The following is a 16,853-nucleotide window of genomic DNA, read 5'->3' as shown; positions in this document are numbered from 1 at the left end:
CTGCGGTACTGCGATACTGCGAGACTGCGAGACTGCGAGACTGCGAGACTCCAACATGGCCACCCGCAACGGCGCGCCCGCCGACACAGTGGCTCCCGGCCACGCCGACACGTCCATCACGAAGGAAGGCTTCAAGATCACCACGCGCAAGCTGCCCATCCTCAAAGCCGGGCCCATCGACGAGATGACTAAGGCGCTGGGCATAACACCGCCCGAGATGATCTTCGGTGACAATCTCACGCGCATCGAGCACGCCGCAAGCGGGTGGTCGATCGAGTTCAACGCCTTCGATGCGCTGGACCGCGTCGACAAGACGGGCGAGCACATGTTCAAGGTGTCGTACTCGAAAGAGTGGCAGCAGAACCGCCAGAAGCAGTTTGAGGATATCAAGGAGGTGGTCAAGCCGTTTGACTGGTCGTACAGCACAGACTACAAGGGCACGACGCCGGAGACGCCCAAGTTGGAGCCTACGACAACGCCTATACCGCTCGCACTCTTGCGCAGACCGGACCCGATACAGTTCTTCGACGAGGTGGTGCTGTACGAGGACGAGCTGGCAGATAACGGTATTGCGATGCTGTCGTGCAAGATCAGGGTCATGCCTGCGCGCTTACTGCTGCTGGTGCGCTTCTTTATGCGTCTTGACGGCGTCGTCTTCCGGATACGCGACACCAGGGTGTTTGTCGAGTTTGGCACAGCCGAGGTCATCAGGGAATACACAGCGAGGGAAGAAAAGTACGAAGAGGTCAGGCGGAAGCTGGCAGGGAGGAAAGAAGACGTGCTTGCCATTATGCGCGATCCGAATCGTCTGGCAGAACATATACCCGTCGTTGAGCAGACTCTGGATGGAGTGAAGCTGAAGTGAAGGGCATGCGCTATGGAGCTAGACACGATAGAGGAGAACGTCGCCGCGCAAAAGCAGGGCCGCGCAGGGCCGCGCAGGGCCGATACGTCCTACATATGATGGAGATGAGCCATGTGTACGTCTCTACCTGTTCCGTCACGACAGAGCTAACGGCAGCTTAGACGTGCGAAGAAACATCGGTATTCGATAACGATGAATCACGACCGGCGCACACATAGCAGCCATACATTTGCTAATCTGCTTGGTGCCTGCCCGTAGCAGCGCCCAACCATACCTCACTAGATCTCGATCACAGTCACGCTCTTCCCCTCGTTCCCTTCCCACGCCGCATTAACCACCACCATTCTTCCCACCCTTGCCTTCCTCACAACCGCGTACCTCGCCCAGACAACCATCCACACCACGAACGCTACCAGCCCCCCTTCCCCGTCGTCAAGCTAGCACAACACCACTGCACGCACCCCCTCGGCCGCACCCTCCAAACCTCCTCCAACAACCCCCCATACCCCGCACCCTCGCGATCAAAGATGCCCTTTCGCCGGCCCATGTGTAACCAGCACATCCGTGCTCTCCGGCACCGTCCCCTTTCAAAAACGCCCCCTTCACCTGTTTCAGCGTCTTTGGGCTCCCAAAGACACGGACCGTCCGATCGCGGACAACGATGGAGGTGGCGAGTCCTAAACGTAGCTGGTGGCGGGCCGGTTTAGATCGCCCTTCCTCTGCCACTCGCTCCCACTCCCCTTGAAAAGCTCTGCTGGGGCGGAGTAGCAGCTTGTCGCAAGCAGTAAATCGTGGTTCCCTGCTATGACGAGCTTATGCTTGTGCGTCAATCCGCTGAGCCAGTTCAACTGGCGTTGTAAGTCGGGGAATGTCCCGTGGATGGTGAGGTCGCCGGTGTGAATGAGGATTTTGCCGGGGGGTGGGGGGGTTTGCACAGTATGGGTGTCGGATATGCAGACTATCTTGATGGGGTTACGTGCATGTGGAGGAGTGATGGGCGGCTGGTGGGCGTACATCCATTTCGCTATGAACAGGAATGGATCTTGGATGAAGCGCTGCCATGCTGTTGGTGGTGCCTAGACGAACAAACATTTTTTATCGACGAAGGCATATTGCTGGTTCAAGTTGCATTGAGCGTCGACATGCAACTTGTACTGTGTATGAAGGGAAAAGAAGGATTGCAGGATATGATCTGTAATGGAACCTGAGTGGAAGTAATTTTGGCTACCGAAAAGTGTCGTCCGTGGTTGTGGGCAGCAGTATTCGTTTCGAAAACGTATGTTGTTGCGGTGATTAGTTTCCACGTTCTTGATGTTGCAATTTCATGCTGCGGTTCGTCTGTGGTCGATTGTACCATGGTTCGCACAACCTATACATTTGATTAAAATTATTGCGCAACACCCATAACAAATAAGACCTTGGAAACGATAGGGTTCGGCCGTGATTAGGCCGCTAAGCCTCTCTCAAGACAAAAAAAAAAAGAGTTCGGACCTGCGACAAAGGTAGGTGCCAGTGCAAAAAATGATTCGACCCAGACTTGAACTGGAGACCTTCAGTGGACCAACTGGAATGTTAGACTGACGTGATAACCAACTACACCATCGAACCTTTGCTGTGATTTATGAAAGAATTGACATTCATGCCGTTTATATACTTATTACAATGACCCTTGGAGCCCACACCGGCTCCTTTCCTTGCGTCATCTGTTCCACAGCCAAGTAGCTCCTCAAACAAGTAGTCCTCGACCTCGGTAGACACGTCGGAACTGGCCTCCCACGAAATGCTGCTGACAACGATCCTTCCTTGAATTGGAAGCTACCACAAATCACGCAAAGGTTCGATGGCGCAGTTTGGTTATCACGTTAGTCTAATATTCTAGTTGAATCACTGAAGGTCTCCAGTTGGGGCGTCCAGCCCTGCAGGCTGGCTATCGCATCGCGATAACTTAGACCTCGGTCCATAGTCTTTCTCTAGGGTCTATCAGATTGATAAGACAGATGAATAGAACCAAGTCTATTTCGTCAGACAGAACCGTAGCTTAAATGACTTGATTACTGGTATTCGTGACTTCTATCCACAGCTCCAACTCTCTTATGCGAACCACGGTTCTTCCTCGTCTCCAAATTTTGTATCGACCGCGATCATGCCTACTCTTCAGCTCATTGACCTATCCTCCTCACCTCACCTCCTCCTTCCCTTCTCCCCTCAGATCGCCTAACCTCAGCTGATTCCTCTTCCCCAAAATCCTCAGCGTGTTCTGCTTCTCAATCTCCGCCATCTTATCCCAATTCGCAATCCTCGAAAGCGTGCCGTCCTTGTTTACAACAAGCGGCCCTAGGTGATCCAGTTTGACGCCCTCACCGTTAACATTGAGTTTCGTTGCGTCGGAGGTGGGCTCTGGTAGGGGGAGTGGGGCGTGTTGTGTAGATGTCTCAGTGTCTGAAGAGGGCTGTTGGGGTTGCGAAGTTTGTTGCTCGCTTGTCGGCTCAGACTCGACTTGTGGTTTGAGTGTGTTTGATGCTTTGGATGCCATTGTTCGTGTGAGGGCTGGGTGTGGAATAGTGTTGCGCGTGTTGAATGTGTGAACACGTCTTTTGGAGAGTTGGTTGCGCAGTCGCAGGAATGAGGTGAGTTGCTTGGATGGGTTCATTTGTTTCTACAGTCAATGGGCGAGTTGGTGTTGCAATATGTACAGGTGTTGCAGCCTCGCAGAAGGTGCTCCTGCTGTTCTAGAAAGCTCGGTGACGTCCGAGCGCAAGCTCAATGAGAAGTCACGATATCTTGACGTCTGCGCAAAGCTGGCCAGCTCCAAGCTCTGCAGCAAGTTCAGTTCACGACAACACAATGCTCTCACGCAGCAGCACATCTTATGAATCTATATGTTAGTAGCTCTACAAAGCGATATCTGCTGACAAGTACAAGCATATCCCGGGGTCCGCGCGTTTTGTGAGGCTTTCGGTTTCGTCTTTACCCGCCAACCAACAAGTCGTGACATTACAAGCCTCGTAAGGCACGCTATTAAAAGGCCTCACATGTACGAAGCAGCCTCGCAACGAGGTGGCCACAGCGAGTACATTGCGAAGCAGATTCGGATCGGACATTCGCAGATCGCTTATACTCGGCCAAGTACAGCATCGCCCAGCCACCTGGAATTTGCTGGAAGCGTTCTTCCGGTGCCGCGAAAGCGCCAGACCAGGCTGCACTGACCGGACATTCGAGTCCTTCACCGACATTGTAGCCTGTTCTCCGTGGTGCTCGTGACCGGAGTTTCAAGCAGACAAAGGTGCCGCACTTGTGCAGGGTGCCGTGGTGTTTGGCCAAGCCAGTCAGCTGCACGACATTTTCGCTCCACGGCTCGCCGCTCCTTCCGTGTCGAGTTGCGAGGTGAGTGGAAGCGGACAGCCCACTCTTTGCCCACAACCGAAATCATCCACTCCCAGATGCGGGTATGTAACCGTGGAGTGGGACTGAGCTTATTTGAACTTCGTTGAAGATGCTGTCTGTCCTTTTTAAAGTCGCTTCTGGTCACCCAGAATTGCGCTGCGAAAAGGCCAGCACATCAGGGTGCTCGTGCAGGCTTGAGAAAACCTGGTAGGGCAAAGCGTCGGCCAAAATTGCGAGAAGAGCAAGGCTTCCAAGAGGCGCTGCACCGGTCGGGCAACTTGTCTACAAGGCCTGCAGCAAGCATCCCACAGAGGCGCGAAACACGTGGGGGCAAACTGGCATGGTACCGAGCCATGTACCGTTGTCCATCTCACACCCATGGATCTTCTCCCAGCGAACTCAGAAAGACGCCTAAGCAGTCGTCACAAATTGTTAGCAATGACAGGGAGCGAGAAATTTCTGCAAATCTAGCCGGACACGTTTTTCTTGTCGAAACGGAACGGCGCGGCCTGGTGACCGTACGCCGTATACTGTCAAGTCGCAAATAACTGCCAAGATGAGTCGGAATGCAACGCAAAACTTCAGCAATTGACGGAAGCCACGGGCAACACCTTCTGCGAGGTAGCATTCGAATCGTGTGAGTATTGGATGTGTCACATTATGTGATCAAAAGGCGGTATCCGCGGTCGGGATGCCGCTTTGAGATGCGACATCGTCAGCTCGCAGCGTCTGTTGGTATCGTGGTCAATGTACGCTAACCGTATCGTACACGAGCGTGCATAAGCTGTCCTTGGGACTGGAAACACCCCTATTCAACTGCGTCTGGTTGACACGAGTACAGTAGCGGCACATAAGTAGCCCACCAATATCTTCTCGCAAATCAGGCCATACCTACACTGCAGCGCAGAGCGTTTCGAGAATTCCTATACGTCTTCGAGAACCGCTGATGTTTGGTGCGCGAACGAACACCGAAGGTTCCGAATGGACGCCGTTGCGACAGGGATATTCGGCGCTAAGTTTTTAGGACTCCACGTCATTCCCTCCCAACTTTTCACCTCTTTGAGAACCTCGGCGACGGCGCGTTGAGCAGCGCCAATGGCGAATGTTGTCAGTTGAACAGCGATGGATGCGATGGCTGTCCAGATCGCCCATGAATTCCTGCAATTCGACAAACAAACATAGACTGCCTCCATGGGACACGTTCAGTTTCATCGGCTGCGGAAATAGGAAGACCCTTGGAAGCCGAAGCCAGCCACAGCCGCAGCACGTCGTTCGGCACAGTTGCTTCGAGGTCATCCAATCCCTGTTTGCTGCTCTTAGCGATCATAATATTATTCACAAAGAAGGTTCCTAAGACGGCGAAGACCTCCAGAGGTATTGAACAAAGAGCAACAGCTGGTACGGAAATTATTGTAAGCAACTTGCAAGCGTGACAGAGTTTGGTTGAGGCAGCTACCGGATGACGGAGGCCCTAACGCCATTGAGGCTCTTATCGATTTGCTGCCGTACGTCCGTGGCGGGAGGAAACCGCACTCGAAGACATTGATTCATAGCACAACCCCAGGCGGTCCTGTGTGAACATGTCACGACTCAGGAGCGCGAAGGGCGCGTAGAATAGAATAATATAGATTACATACAGAAATACAATTGGGCGTTCTGCGTGGCTAGCAGATACCAGCGAGCCTATTGCAGCCCGTGACGAACTTTTGCAGGGGCGCCTACTCGCTCAGCAAAGACGGCATCGTGAAAGCAGCACCATCACGTACATGAAAAGTCATCATCCGTTGGTATCACGTGCCCGTCGTAATGCTGGTTCTTGGATCGGCCATCCATCTCTCTACCCATCACCCTGCTAGCAATATTTCGTAAGCCTACGCACCCCGAACGCGTTTGCCGCTGTCTCAGAAAACTTCCAGTGGGACTCGTCGCCTGCCTTCCCACTTCTCTTGCTCCTCACAAGAAACTACCCTTCAGGCACAACATCCTCCGGCAAGACCCGGCCACAGCCTTGAGCACAGAAGCAGGAATTGTGCGCGGGACATCGGCGTCGCTGTCTCTTCACTCGCGCAAAAAACTTCGCCGAAGTAGTTTCACTGCGTATCACCCCTCCTCCAGTCCCTACCCCATCATCAACAGCTTTTCGTGGGTCTCACTTGCCTAACTGCTCGTGCCTCCTGCTCTCCACCTGCACCTGCCCGTTATCGATTTTGGAGGCTGAAAGTGGGCCCTCCCTCGATCGCCCGCACACACGCGCCGCAGTCCCTGGCTCGCTAGAGCACCGTCCGAGCAGAGACCTCATCATAGCTCGCAGGATATTCTTCCCCATCACCACCTGACCGCCAGCCCGGCCGTCGCCACTACTCCTCCCCAATTTGTTCCCAGACAACTGTGGGCACTACAAACAGTTCCTTCACGGAGTAGCTGCCGTCGCGTATCTGCAGTCTCCATTCATCTCACTCCCCCACACAGGCTCCACAAAGCTTCTTCTTTCGTGGACCTCCGTTCCCCATCCTACCCTACTTGTGCTGCCCAGTCGGCGCATTAGCAGCCGTCACACGCGTCGCTCGAACCTAGGGTTCGTCGGATGAGATCGTCACAGACAACACCAATTGGTCGCGTCTCACCCCCATCAACACCTTTCGCGACATCCTCATAGCGCCCTGGATTCCTCCATTATGGATGCCCCCGACCGCTTCCGCCAGCCTGGCCTCCCGCAGTACCAGGGCATGGGCCAGCAGTCTTACACGGGCACGCAGCAGTCTTTGCCCACGTTGCCTCCCCTCCACAGCGCCGCGTCGTTCCCTTCGTTGTACGGCGGCCACCACAGCAACCCCCAGACGCCGCAGCCGCCTCACACGCCTGTAACGTCTGCGCCTAACGGCAGTAGTACGATGCCCCCACTACAGCACCCGCCGCTGAGGCCCATCCAACCGTCACCCTCCTCCTACATGCCCATGTCGTCGGCTTACTCGCAAGCCCCTCTGTTGCCCACCGCGGCGGCTCACAACAACACACACCAGCTGGGCGGCCCAACACCTGGCATGGGCATGAACCACCCCTCGCTGTACCCTCACCCTCCTGTCCTCGCGAACCAGGAGCCTGAGCCTGTCCACGTTGTCGGTCAGCAAGGCCGTCGCGGAGTCCTGCCTACACACCCTGGTAGGCCAGCTCCTGCTGCTGGAAAGGCGCCTACCACTGCGACAAAGAACGCGGATGGCAAGTATGAGTGCCCTCATTGTAACAAAACGTACCTGCACCTGAAGCATCTGAAGCGCCATCTCCTGCGACGTAAGTACACCGTCTTCTACCTTTCGGGCAGACCCTAACGTAACACAGACACCGGTGAGCGACCTTACCAATGCCATCTGTGCAAGGACACTTTCAGCCGAAGTGACATCCTAAAGCGTCACTTCCAGAAGTGCTCTATTCGCCGCGGCAACCCTACTGGTGCCAATCACCTGCAACACGCGCAGCAGCATTTGCAGAAGAACCGCCCACCAAATGGCGCTGAGGCCACCTCATACCTCAACCACATCTCGGGCACCTCGATGCCATACTCTGACGCAGGCTACTCCATGGGTATGCCGCAGATGCCTGCTGTGGCTGCCAATGGCTATGGCGGCGATCTGCCCTCCATCGCTGATCAGCACTCGATGTCTGCCAGGACATCGCGCTCCAACAGCTTGATCAACCGTCCTGGCAGCGGTGTTGAGGAGAACAGGAGGAGCATGTCCGCGTTGGACACATATGGACAGGCGCGTCTGAACTTTAACGACTACCGTCCCAACGCAATGGCAAATGCCGTATCGCACGATCCCAACTCGTTCGCAGCACAGCAGCAGCAGCAGCAGCAACAGCAACAGCAGCAGCAGCAACAGCAGCAGCAGCAGAACAATGCGGTCACTGCGGACTCAGCAAACCACTTCAACTACAACCACGCCGCTGTCAACAACGACATGGCGCAGAACAACATGCCCGTAAAATCTGAGGGCGGTGACTCAGCTTCTTACGGCGTCACTTCCATGCCCACCGTAGATGGCATCCCCAACGGTCAGGACGGCTCTATGTGGCGGAACGGCGGCGCTTTCAACGGAGTCAACGGAGAATCACACTTCACGAATGGATCCAGTATGGCAGGTGGCCCAAACCAACATAAAGCGACTGGCGTTCTGACCGGTACCTTTTAGAACAACACAGATTATACACCAAAATATGATACCATGTTCACAGGCTTATACTCGAATCCCGGTTTCGTCGACTCTACCCCGTTTATTGAAAATTGGCCTCCCGCTTCCTCTGATCCCCTCCAACAAAAAGCCGAGGCTCTGCTCAACTTCTGTTTCCCCAATGCGTCACTCCCGGCTCCCGGATCCAATGATGCTTATTCTTACGAAGCACTCAAAGGCATTCTTACCCCGGACAACATCAACCATCTTCTCCGGGAATACAAACACTTTCACGTCCATTGGCCGCTTATTCACACTCCTACCTTTGATCCAATTGCTGCACATGAAGGCCTTGTTCTCGCCATGTGCTGCGTTGGTGCCGTCTATTCTGATAGGATGACCCCAAAGTCGGTGCGCTGGTTGATGGAACTTGTTCGTGGTGTTGTGTTGCGTTCGAGTCAGATCTATAAAATGGCCCAGGATCAGAATCAGGTCTTGGATCCTAACAGGCATTGTTCGACCGACATAGAGGAGTTCGAAGCTCTGAGTCTGCTCCATAGCCTCTTCCTCTGGCATGGCAGTCAAAACCAACGGCACCAAGGGCGCGAAGAATTTTTTATCTTTGCCAACATCACCCGTCGGGCAGGGTTCTTGCAGCCTCTTCCTCGCAGCAACCCTGGATTCAGCTCTCTGCACGAGCCTGGCCCTTTCACTGGCGACGAAGTCGCTTCATGGAACTGGACTTCTTGGGTCGAGAACGAGAAGCGAGTTAGGGTGATGGCATACATCTTCCTCATCGATGCAGCCAGTACCATTTTCTTCAACGCACAGCCACAGTTTGATGTCAACGAAATCAAGGTTTCGCTACCGGCAGACGACGCAGCTTGGGAAGCGAAGACGGAAGAGGAATGCGTAAGCGCATTAGGACTGCGAGGAGAAGCAGCACAGGTCGCAAATTCAACTGGAAGTAGGCGAGCAAAGCAACTCGGCATGTCAGAGGCTTTGCAGGTACTTTACAGAGGGCCGCATGGCCAGCTCCCTGACCGGGGTACCAACGCGTTCGGCAAGTTTCGTAAGTGTCTTCATTTCAACTATCATTCAGTATCGATCTAATGCTTGCCAGTTCTTATTCATGCAATCCACGTCCAGATCTTCAACATACAACGCCAGCTCCTCAGGCGCGTATCTACAAGTGGCAGCAGCACTCCTGATGGGCCAGCTACCTCGCCCAACGGTGTCAGTGAACAAGTCCAACAGCTACTTCGATCAACGGTCCAAGCTCTTGAGCTGTGGAAGACCTGCTGGGACATCGATCTGGCAATACAGTATCCTCAGGCGCAACCTCGCCTTGGCTTCTGCAGAGATGGCGTACATTTCTACTTCTTGGCTCGTCTCTTCCTGAGGAGCTCAAGGAGAGAAGAATGGGCAGCACCTGCAGACTTGCGTTGCAGGCATGTCTTCAACCTTCTCAAGCAGATCAGGACACATGTTGCGACCGACTCCAACCAGAAAGGTATCGACTTTGGCTCTGTCACCACAGTTACAGACGACTACGGCATCAACGACCTTACGCTCAACATGAAGCATCTCTTCACACCCATCCAAAACCCTCGTGCCGTTCAGAGCCCACCTCAACACCTTTCATAATAGCATTGTGAGAGTCTTCACCTACCGCGAGAACCTTCCTTACCGAGGAGACCGAGGACCACAAAAACCCTATCTTTCAGCCTTTCGACATGGTATCATTGGTGTATCATCACACAGTTCTACAGTATCATCAGCGAGTTCTTTCCACTCTGCGCGCAGGCGAGCGCAAAGCCGTGCATCATAAAACGGAGTTACAGGAGTCATTCAAAATCTGCACTCAAGCCATGGCGGTCACAGTCGCATCGACTTACGACTCTCCTTCGTTGCCATCTCTAAAAAAAAAGCATTAGAAATTACCTCACGGCGTTGAGCATTTACGGGGCGCCACAACTGTTTGGCTTTCGAGACAAAATGGGCAATAAGTCACAGCACAGCGGTGTCAGCGCTGGTGTGAGTGTATTCCTCAACATCGGCTGTCGTTTCCTCAGGATCGCAGCGCAGATTAGACTGTTCGTCTTCGTGTGAATGTCTTGGTACTGTGTTTTCGTTTCATCTTTCCTTTCCTTTCTGTTTCAATAGCATGGCTGGGCGTACACATTCTTAGGGGTTTCATTAGAATAGAGAAAAGGTGCATCGGGTGCGTGCAAAAGGATGATCCTAAAGCCGCCCTACGAAAAGCAATCAATGATATACGTTTGATCACAGAATGGTGCAGTGCTCATAGTAAGACATCAGTTCTAAGACTTTTGACCCTACGCGACCTGCCAAAAGCTTGTGCGGTGGTGTACTCAATCCTGAGCCCGTAATTCGCCGCAAAGCACAGCACACTTCGACACCGTGCATTTATCCCGTTGTAAGGACACGGACGTTGATTTTCAATCGAACGGACACACTGCACATCAACGCGTGTCGAACCGTAGATACGATGCGTCTGCTTACACGAATTTCTCGCCTGTCGGCGGTGAGGTGTGGAGCTGCAAGGCGGATTGGATCGGCACATGACACACAGCTCCTCCGACCTTTGACATGTTTGGAAGGTGGTAGATACTTCACGTCGACGGCACAACCCACACAACCACACAAACCCGCTTCTGTGCCTCAGATAGGACATACAAGAACCTCGAGAGCGCAGCCAAGAGAAAGAGAAAGAGTAGGACTCAGGACAGCAAGACCCCAGTTCGCCACTATGCATCGCGCTCCTGCAGCCATGGTTACTAAGCCATTAACGGACTCCAATGTCGAGATCAGGACGCCTAGGGACCCGAATACGCTGTCTAACTATCATAACTTCGTTACAAAGCACACGAGTGTGGACTTCGAGATCGACTTCGAGCACAAGATCTTAAGCGGTGCGGTGGGGCTCGACTTAGAGAGCCTGACGGATGAGGATGTAAAGGAAATTGTGTTAGATAGCAGGTAAGCATCCCAAAGTGAAAAGACCGTCTGGATATGAGACTGACATCACCCAGCTTCCTTGACATCTCGGAAGTCAAGGTCGATGGAAAGTCCGCCAAGTTCGAAGTCGGAGATCGCATTGAACCATATGGCGCTCCTCTGCGCATCACTCTGCCTTCATCCGTTCCTAAGGGCGAGATTGTCAGCCTCGTCATAGCCGTTTCGACGACCAAGAAATGTACTGCCCTCCAATGGATGACGCCTGCCCAGACCTCTAACAAGAAGCATCCGTACATGTTCAGCCAGTGCCAGGCCATCCACGCTCGTTCCGTGTTCCCCTGTCAAGACACTCCGGATGTCAAGTCGACATTTAGCTTCTCTCTGCGTTCGCCCCTCCCTGTGCTTGCGTCTGGTCTCTCAACTGGCGCGAGCGACTACCAGCCACCCAAGAACGACGGCGAGCAGGGTACGCTGAAGTATACTTTCGAGCAGAAGGTGCCGATCAACAGCTACTTGTTCGCGGTCGCCAGTGGGGATCTAGCATGCGCTAGCATCGGCCCACGAAGCACAGTCTGGACCGGACCCGAAGAGTTACTCGAGTGCCAGCGCGAGTTGGAAGGCGAAATCGAACCCTTCATGAAGGCCATTGAGTCCACCGTCGCACCCAACTACCAATGGACACAATACAACATACTCATCCTCCCGCCCTCGTTCCCATATGGCGGTATGGAAAACCCAGTCTGGACCTACGCAACACCCTCCATCATCTCAGGCGACAAGCAGAACATCGACGTCATCGCTCACGAGCTCTCCCACTCATGGTCCGGCAATCTCGTCTCCTGTGCCAGCTGGGAGCACTTCTGGCTCAATGAAGGCTGGACCACCTACCTTGAGCGCCGCATCCAAGCCTCCATCCACGGCGAACCGCATCGCCATTTTTCCGCCATCATCGGCTGGAAAGCGCTCGAAGAGAGCATCGAGCGCTACGGCGCTGACCATGAGTACACCAAACTCATCACCAACCTCAAGGGCCAGGACCCGGACGACGCCTTCAGCTCCGTGCCGTATGAGAAAGGCTTCCACGCGCTCTACCAGTTCGAACTACTCCTGGGAAAGGAGAAGTGGGATACCTTCATCCCACACTACTTCTCCACCTTCGCCAACAAATCCCTTGACAGCTACGATTTCAAAGCCTGCCTGCTCGATTTCTTCGCTTCCGACGCCGAGGCCTCCAAGAAACTCGCGGACCTCGACTGGGACAAGTTATTTTACGCCCCGGGGTACCCGCCAAAGCCGCAATTCGACGACAGCCTGGTCAAGACGTGCTACGAGCTCGCCGACAAGTGGGAAGCGCGCGTCTCCGGCGGCGCGAAGGGCGATTTCAAGCCCCAGGCGTCTGACATCGAGAGCTGGGTGTCCAACCAATCCGTCGTCTTCATCGAGCGTCTGCAATCCTTCGGCACCAAGTTCTCTGCTGAGGACATTCATCTCCTCGGCGAGACATACGGATACAACAAGACCTCCAACATCGAGGTTTCCTCCCGATACCTCTGTCTTGGTCTCAAGGCGAAGGCGCCCGAGACGTACCAGCCTGCGTCTGAGCTGCTGGGCAAGATTGGTAGGATGAAGTTCGTCCGGCCGTTGTTCAGGTTGCTCAATGAAGCGGACCGTAAGCTGGCTGTGGAGACGTTTGAGAAGAACAAGGACTTCTACCACCCTATCTGTAGGCAGATGGTGGAGAAGGATTTGTTTGGAGATGAGAGCAACTAAGTAGGTCGCAGCAGGGCGAAGAAAGGCTGCGAGAAGGCGAGAGAAATACTTGGTCTGTAACTAAGAAATTGAATTGTTGCATGTTACTAGATCCCAAGACACAACATGGATCGCAGGAGTGACCACCTCTTCGCAGACACGCAAGACTTGAGTGGATGCCCATGCGACTAAGGCTCAGTGTATGCTTGTCCGAAACACAGTTCAGAGCGTTTGTAATGCCCTCACACGGACTTGGAGTCTCCCGGAGTTGTAACTGTGCTACCGGGATCGATGAACGGTTGTGACGCTGTCTTCCAGAACCGCAGAAGATTTAGAGAGGAAGCTCAAAAAGACGCCCGTATGTGACCGATGATAATAATATCTGCCCCTCTTGGAGATCCGAGTAAACTAACATGCTTCAAACTAACAACCCAGATGCTATGCGCCTACGCATGTTTCTCTAAAACGCCTTGTCAACCCAAGATTTCTCTAGCTCGCTTATCCAAAGCTGCTCAATCCGTCTTACTACTACCCCCCTTCCTACCCCGCTCTCGCAGCACAAGATTAAAATCTTGCCTCGAGCTCTGAAACTGCTGTGCCCGAATCGCAGACTGACGACTCGCACTCCGCTCGTTATTGATGTCAGGCACCACCAATCCCTGCCCTTCTCTTGGCCGCCCTCTATCCTCCTCTCCGTCCCCAATCTCAAAAGCATCGTCCTGCAGTTCGATCAGATCGCCCAACCCACCTCCTGTAGCACCCACACCAGGGACGACTTTCTGCCGTCCTCCTGGCGTGCCTGGCTCAGCCAACAGCTTCTGTGCCTGCGATCCAACTTTACGCACCCAACCTTCTATCGCACCACTAATCTCTTGGAAATTTATGTCCCCACCTGAGGGTGTGACAACGCCTGATCCCGCACCGCGCGTGCCGTCCACGTCTAGCAGCGAGGGCGCCCACGGTGTGAAGTATTCCTGTCCGGGGGGAGGAGCCATGCTAGGGAGGTGCGCGGCGAACATCTTATTCAGCCCGTCTTGTGCAGGTCCAGGGCTGCATACATTGCGGCCTAGTGTGCCAACGCCGCCGGGGCCGGATAGCCATGGTTTGGGCGGCTGGTGTTGGCCCGAGGTGCTGCGTTGGCGGCTGTGCGCTGAGAGGGAGGAGAGGTTGCTTGATGCGCGGGGGCGGGTAGGTTGCGAGGGCGAGCTTGTATGAGTGTTTGGGTTTGTGGATGTTGAGGAACGGGGGAGGTCGACGGAGGCGCGTGGTGTCGAGGCGGCGTCTGAGTAGGCGAGGGATTTCCGGCGGGCGGGTGGGAAGAAGCCCAGAGCACGGCGGGGCATACGGGCGATTTGCGTGGGTTGTTTGTCGTTGGGCAGGAGCACCCAGGAGTCGTGTTTCCAGGGATGTTCGGAGGCGTCGGTGGAGGAAACGACAGAGCTGGTTTCGGTGCTCTTCTGCTTGGGTGTGGTCCAGCCGTTGGGCAGACCTTCTCTGTCTGGCCTCTTATTTGAGGTCTCGCCATACTCTCCAAGGAGCAGGTCCTCTTCTGGCAGAGCATCTGGTCCCTGCACTGGCCGCCCCTTGACTCCACAAGCATCTACCGGAAGCACTATCGTCTTCTTAGAAAGAATGGTGTCATTCGGCCACATGCGATTGGCTTTGCGCAGCACTGCCTGCTCGCAATTGTACTTGATGCAGACTCCAGCAAGCGTGTCTTGCTTCTTAACGTTGTGTATGTATATCAACGCGTCGCCGTGGTCATTTTCGCCGGGTGGTGCAGAGGCACTTGTACGGTCGTCCGAGTTTCTGCGCTTCATGCGGCCAATTGAGTCTGGCTGCAGATGCTCAGTAGCATTGAGTAGGTCCTTCCGCTTCATAGCTCGCACCATAGCTTCCCGCTCTTCCTGTGTGCCGGTGCCTATATGCGAGCCTGCGGCTGCGGGACCCCATTGCTTCGGCGGTGGAGCGCTGGTGGATGTGCGTCTTGTGTGTGTAGGCTTGCGTCTTCGAGCAGCGGCTGAGCTACTGGATGCGGTCTCATTGCCGAGGACATTGGCCGCCAGGCCTTGGACTGCTGACCAAGAGTTCCCCCATAGTCCTGAGAGCGTCGATGATGTGTCCTGAGTAGCCTTCGAGGCCTGGACGCCGGCGGACTTGAAGAAGGCTGATGGTGCCGAGGTGACGTTGGCCGGCGATGCTGTCCTCGAAGCTATCCTCGAGCCTGCCCGCGAGCTAAAGCCCTCGCTGTCGTCGGTCGCATAGATGTCATCTTCGACAGAGATCAATCGCCGGGTGCGTGGACGCAGGGTCGAGGTGCTCTTAAAGGTGGACAACGAGGAACCATTGGTGGTGTTCATGGCATGCGGGGTGAATCTGGCGGAGCTGCATAGGCCAGGCGATAGGGCGGATGGCTAAGAAGCATTACTGTGGCATTCTCAGTGCGGAGAGCGAGTGTTCGAGTCTTATCGTGACCAAGAGAGCACATGCAAACGTCCAGCGAAGTGTGAGGTTGGTTGCGATGTGCGTACGTAGCTTCCCCAGCTTCGAGGCCGTGCGCAGGGTCCAAGACGGGCGTCCAGTGCCGACCAAGCCTCACAGACCGAACAGCCTCAACCAGGGCATGCAAACTCCTGCGAACTGTTTGGGTATGGACAAATGGATCGTTGGCTGCTTGTTGCTGGCTCAAGCATGTCGTCGTGCTAACACGCAACACGAGATAAGGCCAGATAACGACTAGACTGACGTAGTGCATCATTCGGTCATCGTCGGTCTTGTTTGGGCATGCATCACGAAACCTTTTGAAGATAAACCATGAATTATGCTTGTGTAGCTGCTAGAGCTATTTGAAAGTGTATTCGGCTCCTAGCTACGCCTTTTGAATGCATAATAGTTGCGAAGTAGCCGCTAGGAGATAACGCCACGCTTGCCTATACACAAAACTATGAGTGCTGCTGTAAGTCGTTATATACATTGACTGGATTCGAGATCGTACTGCATGGCCAGCTCTATTCAACGATAAGGGCTGGAGCTTGTCACCGTATCGACAGTCGCGAACTCCAGTTCAAAGTCATCGATCTCCTCGAATTTCTTGCGAATCGCAGCCAGCTTGTCCGAAATCTCAACAGTCGAGCGCTCTGTCATCTCATCTGCACCCTCTGTTGTTGCATCATTCTCCTTGTCTGAGGAGATCCGGCGACTATAGGTTCTGCTCGCCTTGCCGGCTGCCTTGGTAGGTGCTGTTGCTTTCTTACCACGTGCTGTCTTCTTGGTCACTTTCGGTGAAGCCACTTTGCCTGTCCCCGGTCGTTGACGAGCTCGTCGAGTCGGCATCTGCAACTCGTCTTGATCCGAGTCGAACTGCGTCACGTCTTCCGAAGAGGTCAGATCGTACTCATCATATGCGCGAACTCGATTCCGCCGGCGAGGTAGAAGACCCTTCAGCTGTGCTGTGGATATGCCTTGCTGTGCTTTTGCTTTGGCATTGCGCTTCTGCTTGGCTGGTGTTTCGGTCTCATCTGCGTCTGAATCCTCGTTGTATGTTGCGTGCTTGCCCGCCGTTCCTCTTCGACGAGCACGGGTCTGTTGAGGGGATGTCGGTGGCTGTGAAGCTTCACGAACAGGACTACTCGACTTTGGCGGAGCAAGGGTCTGGCTTAATATTTCCGGGTCGTCCTGTGTCTGCTCAATCACCTCCTCGCGTGACG

The 16,853-nt window shown here is 54.3% G+C and overlaps 5 protein-coding genes and 1 non-coding gene across 6 annotated transcripts; 3 read left to right on the top strand and 3 right to left on the bottom strand.

The window, feature by feature from the left end:
* Positions 1–55: 55 nt before the first annotated feature.
* Positions 56–865, top strand: BU25DRAFT_349469 (TIP41-domain-containing protein; the record flags this gene model as incomplete). The annotated part of the gene is made up of 1 exon (XM_033703255.1): positions 56–865. One exon carries the CDS (start codon positions 56–58, stop codon positions 863–865), a length of 810 nt encoding a protein of 269 aa, XP_033557882.1.
* A 677-nt stretch (positions 866–1,542) lies between these two features.
* Positions 1,543–3,398, bottom strand: BU25DRAFT_461776 (uncharacterized protein; the record flags this gene model as incomplete). The annotated part of the gene is made up of 2 exons (XM_033710470.1): positions 1,543–1,920; positions 3,051–3,398. The coding sequence occupies 2 exons, from the start codon at positions 3,396–3,398 to the stop codon at positions 1,543–1,545; spliced, it is 726 nt and encodes a 241-aa protein (XP_033557881.1).
* BU25DRAFT_t117 lies at positions 2,388–2,473 on the bottom strand. Its single transcript has one exon. It is a non-coding gene; the product is annotated as a tRNA-Val (tRNA).
* A 3,526-nt stretch (positions 3,399–6,924) lies between the features above and the next one.
* On the top strand, positions 6,925–10,062 carry BU25DRAFT_424654 (uncharacterized protein; the record flags this gene model as incomplete). The annotated part of the gene is made up of 4 exons (XM_033708298.1): positions 6,925–7,537; positions 7,586–8,425; positions 8,480–9,487; positions 9,539–10,062. The coding sequence occupies 4 exons, from the start codon at positions 6,925–6,927 to the stop codon at positions 10,060–10,062; spliced, it is 2,985 nt and encodes a 994-aa protein (XP_033557880.1).
* A 981-nt stretch (positions 10,063–11,043) lies between these two features.
* On the top strand, positions 11,044–13,246 carry BU25DRAFT_442424 (leukotriene A-4 hydrolase). Its single transcript, XM_033709300.1, has 2 exons — positions 11,044–11,418; positions 11,472–13,246. The coding sequence occupies exons 1-2, from the start codon at positions 11,189–11,191 to the stop codon at positions 13,165–13,167; spliced, it is 1,926 nt and encodes a 641-aa protein (XP_033557879.1). The 5' UTR covers positions 11,044–11,188; the 3' UTR covers positions 13,168–13,246.
* Positions 13,247–13,271: 25 nt separating this feature from the next.
* BU25DRAFT_414153 (carbohydrate-binding module family 50 protein) lies at positions 13,272–15,829 on the bottom strand. The gene has a single exon (XM_033707215.1). The coding sequence runs from the start codon at positions 15,504–15,506 to the stop codon at positions 13,659–13,661; it is 1,848 nt and encodes a 615-aa protein (XP_033557878.1). The 5' UTR covers positions 15,507–15,829; the 3' UTR covers positions 13,272–13,658.
* Between the last annotated feature and the right edge of the window lie 1,024 nt (positions 15,830–16,853).

This window comes from Macroventuria anomochaeta (assembly GCF_010093625.1).
Source record: "Macroventuria anomochaeta strain CBS 525.71 unplaced genomic scaffold BU25scaffold_35, whole genome shotgun sequence".
NCBI classification, from domain to species: Eukaryota; Fungi; Ascomycota; class Dothideomycetes; order Pleosporales; family Didymellaceae; genus Macroventuria; species Macroventuria anomochaeta.
Note: the sequence above shows the minus strand (reverse complement) of the source record. Positions and strands in the feature narration are given on the sequence as shown.

Bases quoted from the DNA above. Each gene is read 5' to 3' on its own strand.
- BU25DRAFT_442424 (XM_033709300.1), top strand. From the start codon at position 11,189: ATGCATCGCGCTCCTGCAGCCATGGTTACTAAGCCATTAACGGACTCC. The intron at 11,419-11,471 runs GTAAGCATCCCA...GACATCACCCAG, and splicing joins GAAATTGTGTTAGATAGCAG to CTTCCTTGACATCTCGGAAG.
- BU25DRAFT_414153 (XM_033707215.1), bottom strand. From the start codon at position 15,506: ATGAACACCACCAATGGTTCCTCGTTGTCCACCTTTAAGAGCACCTCG.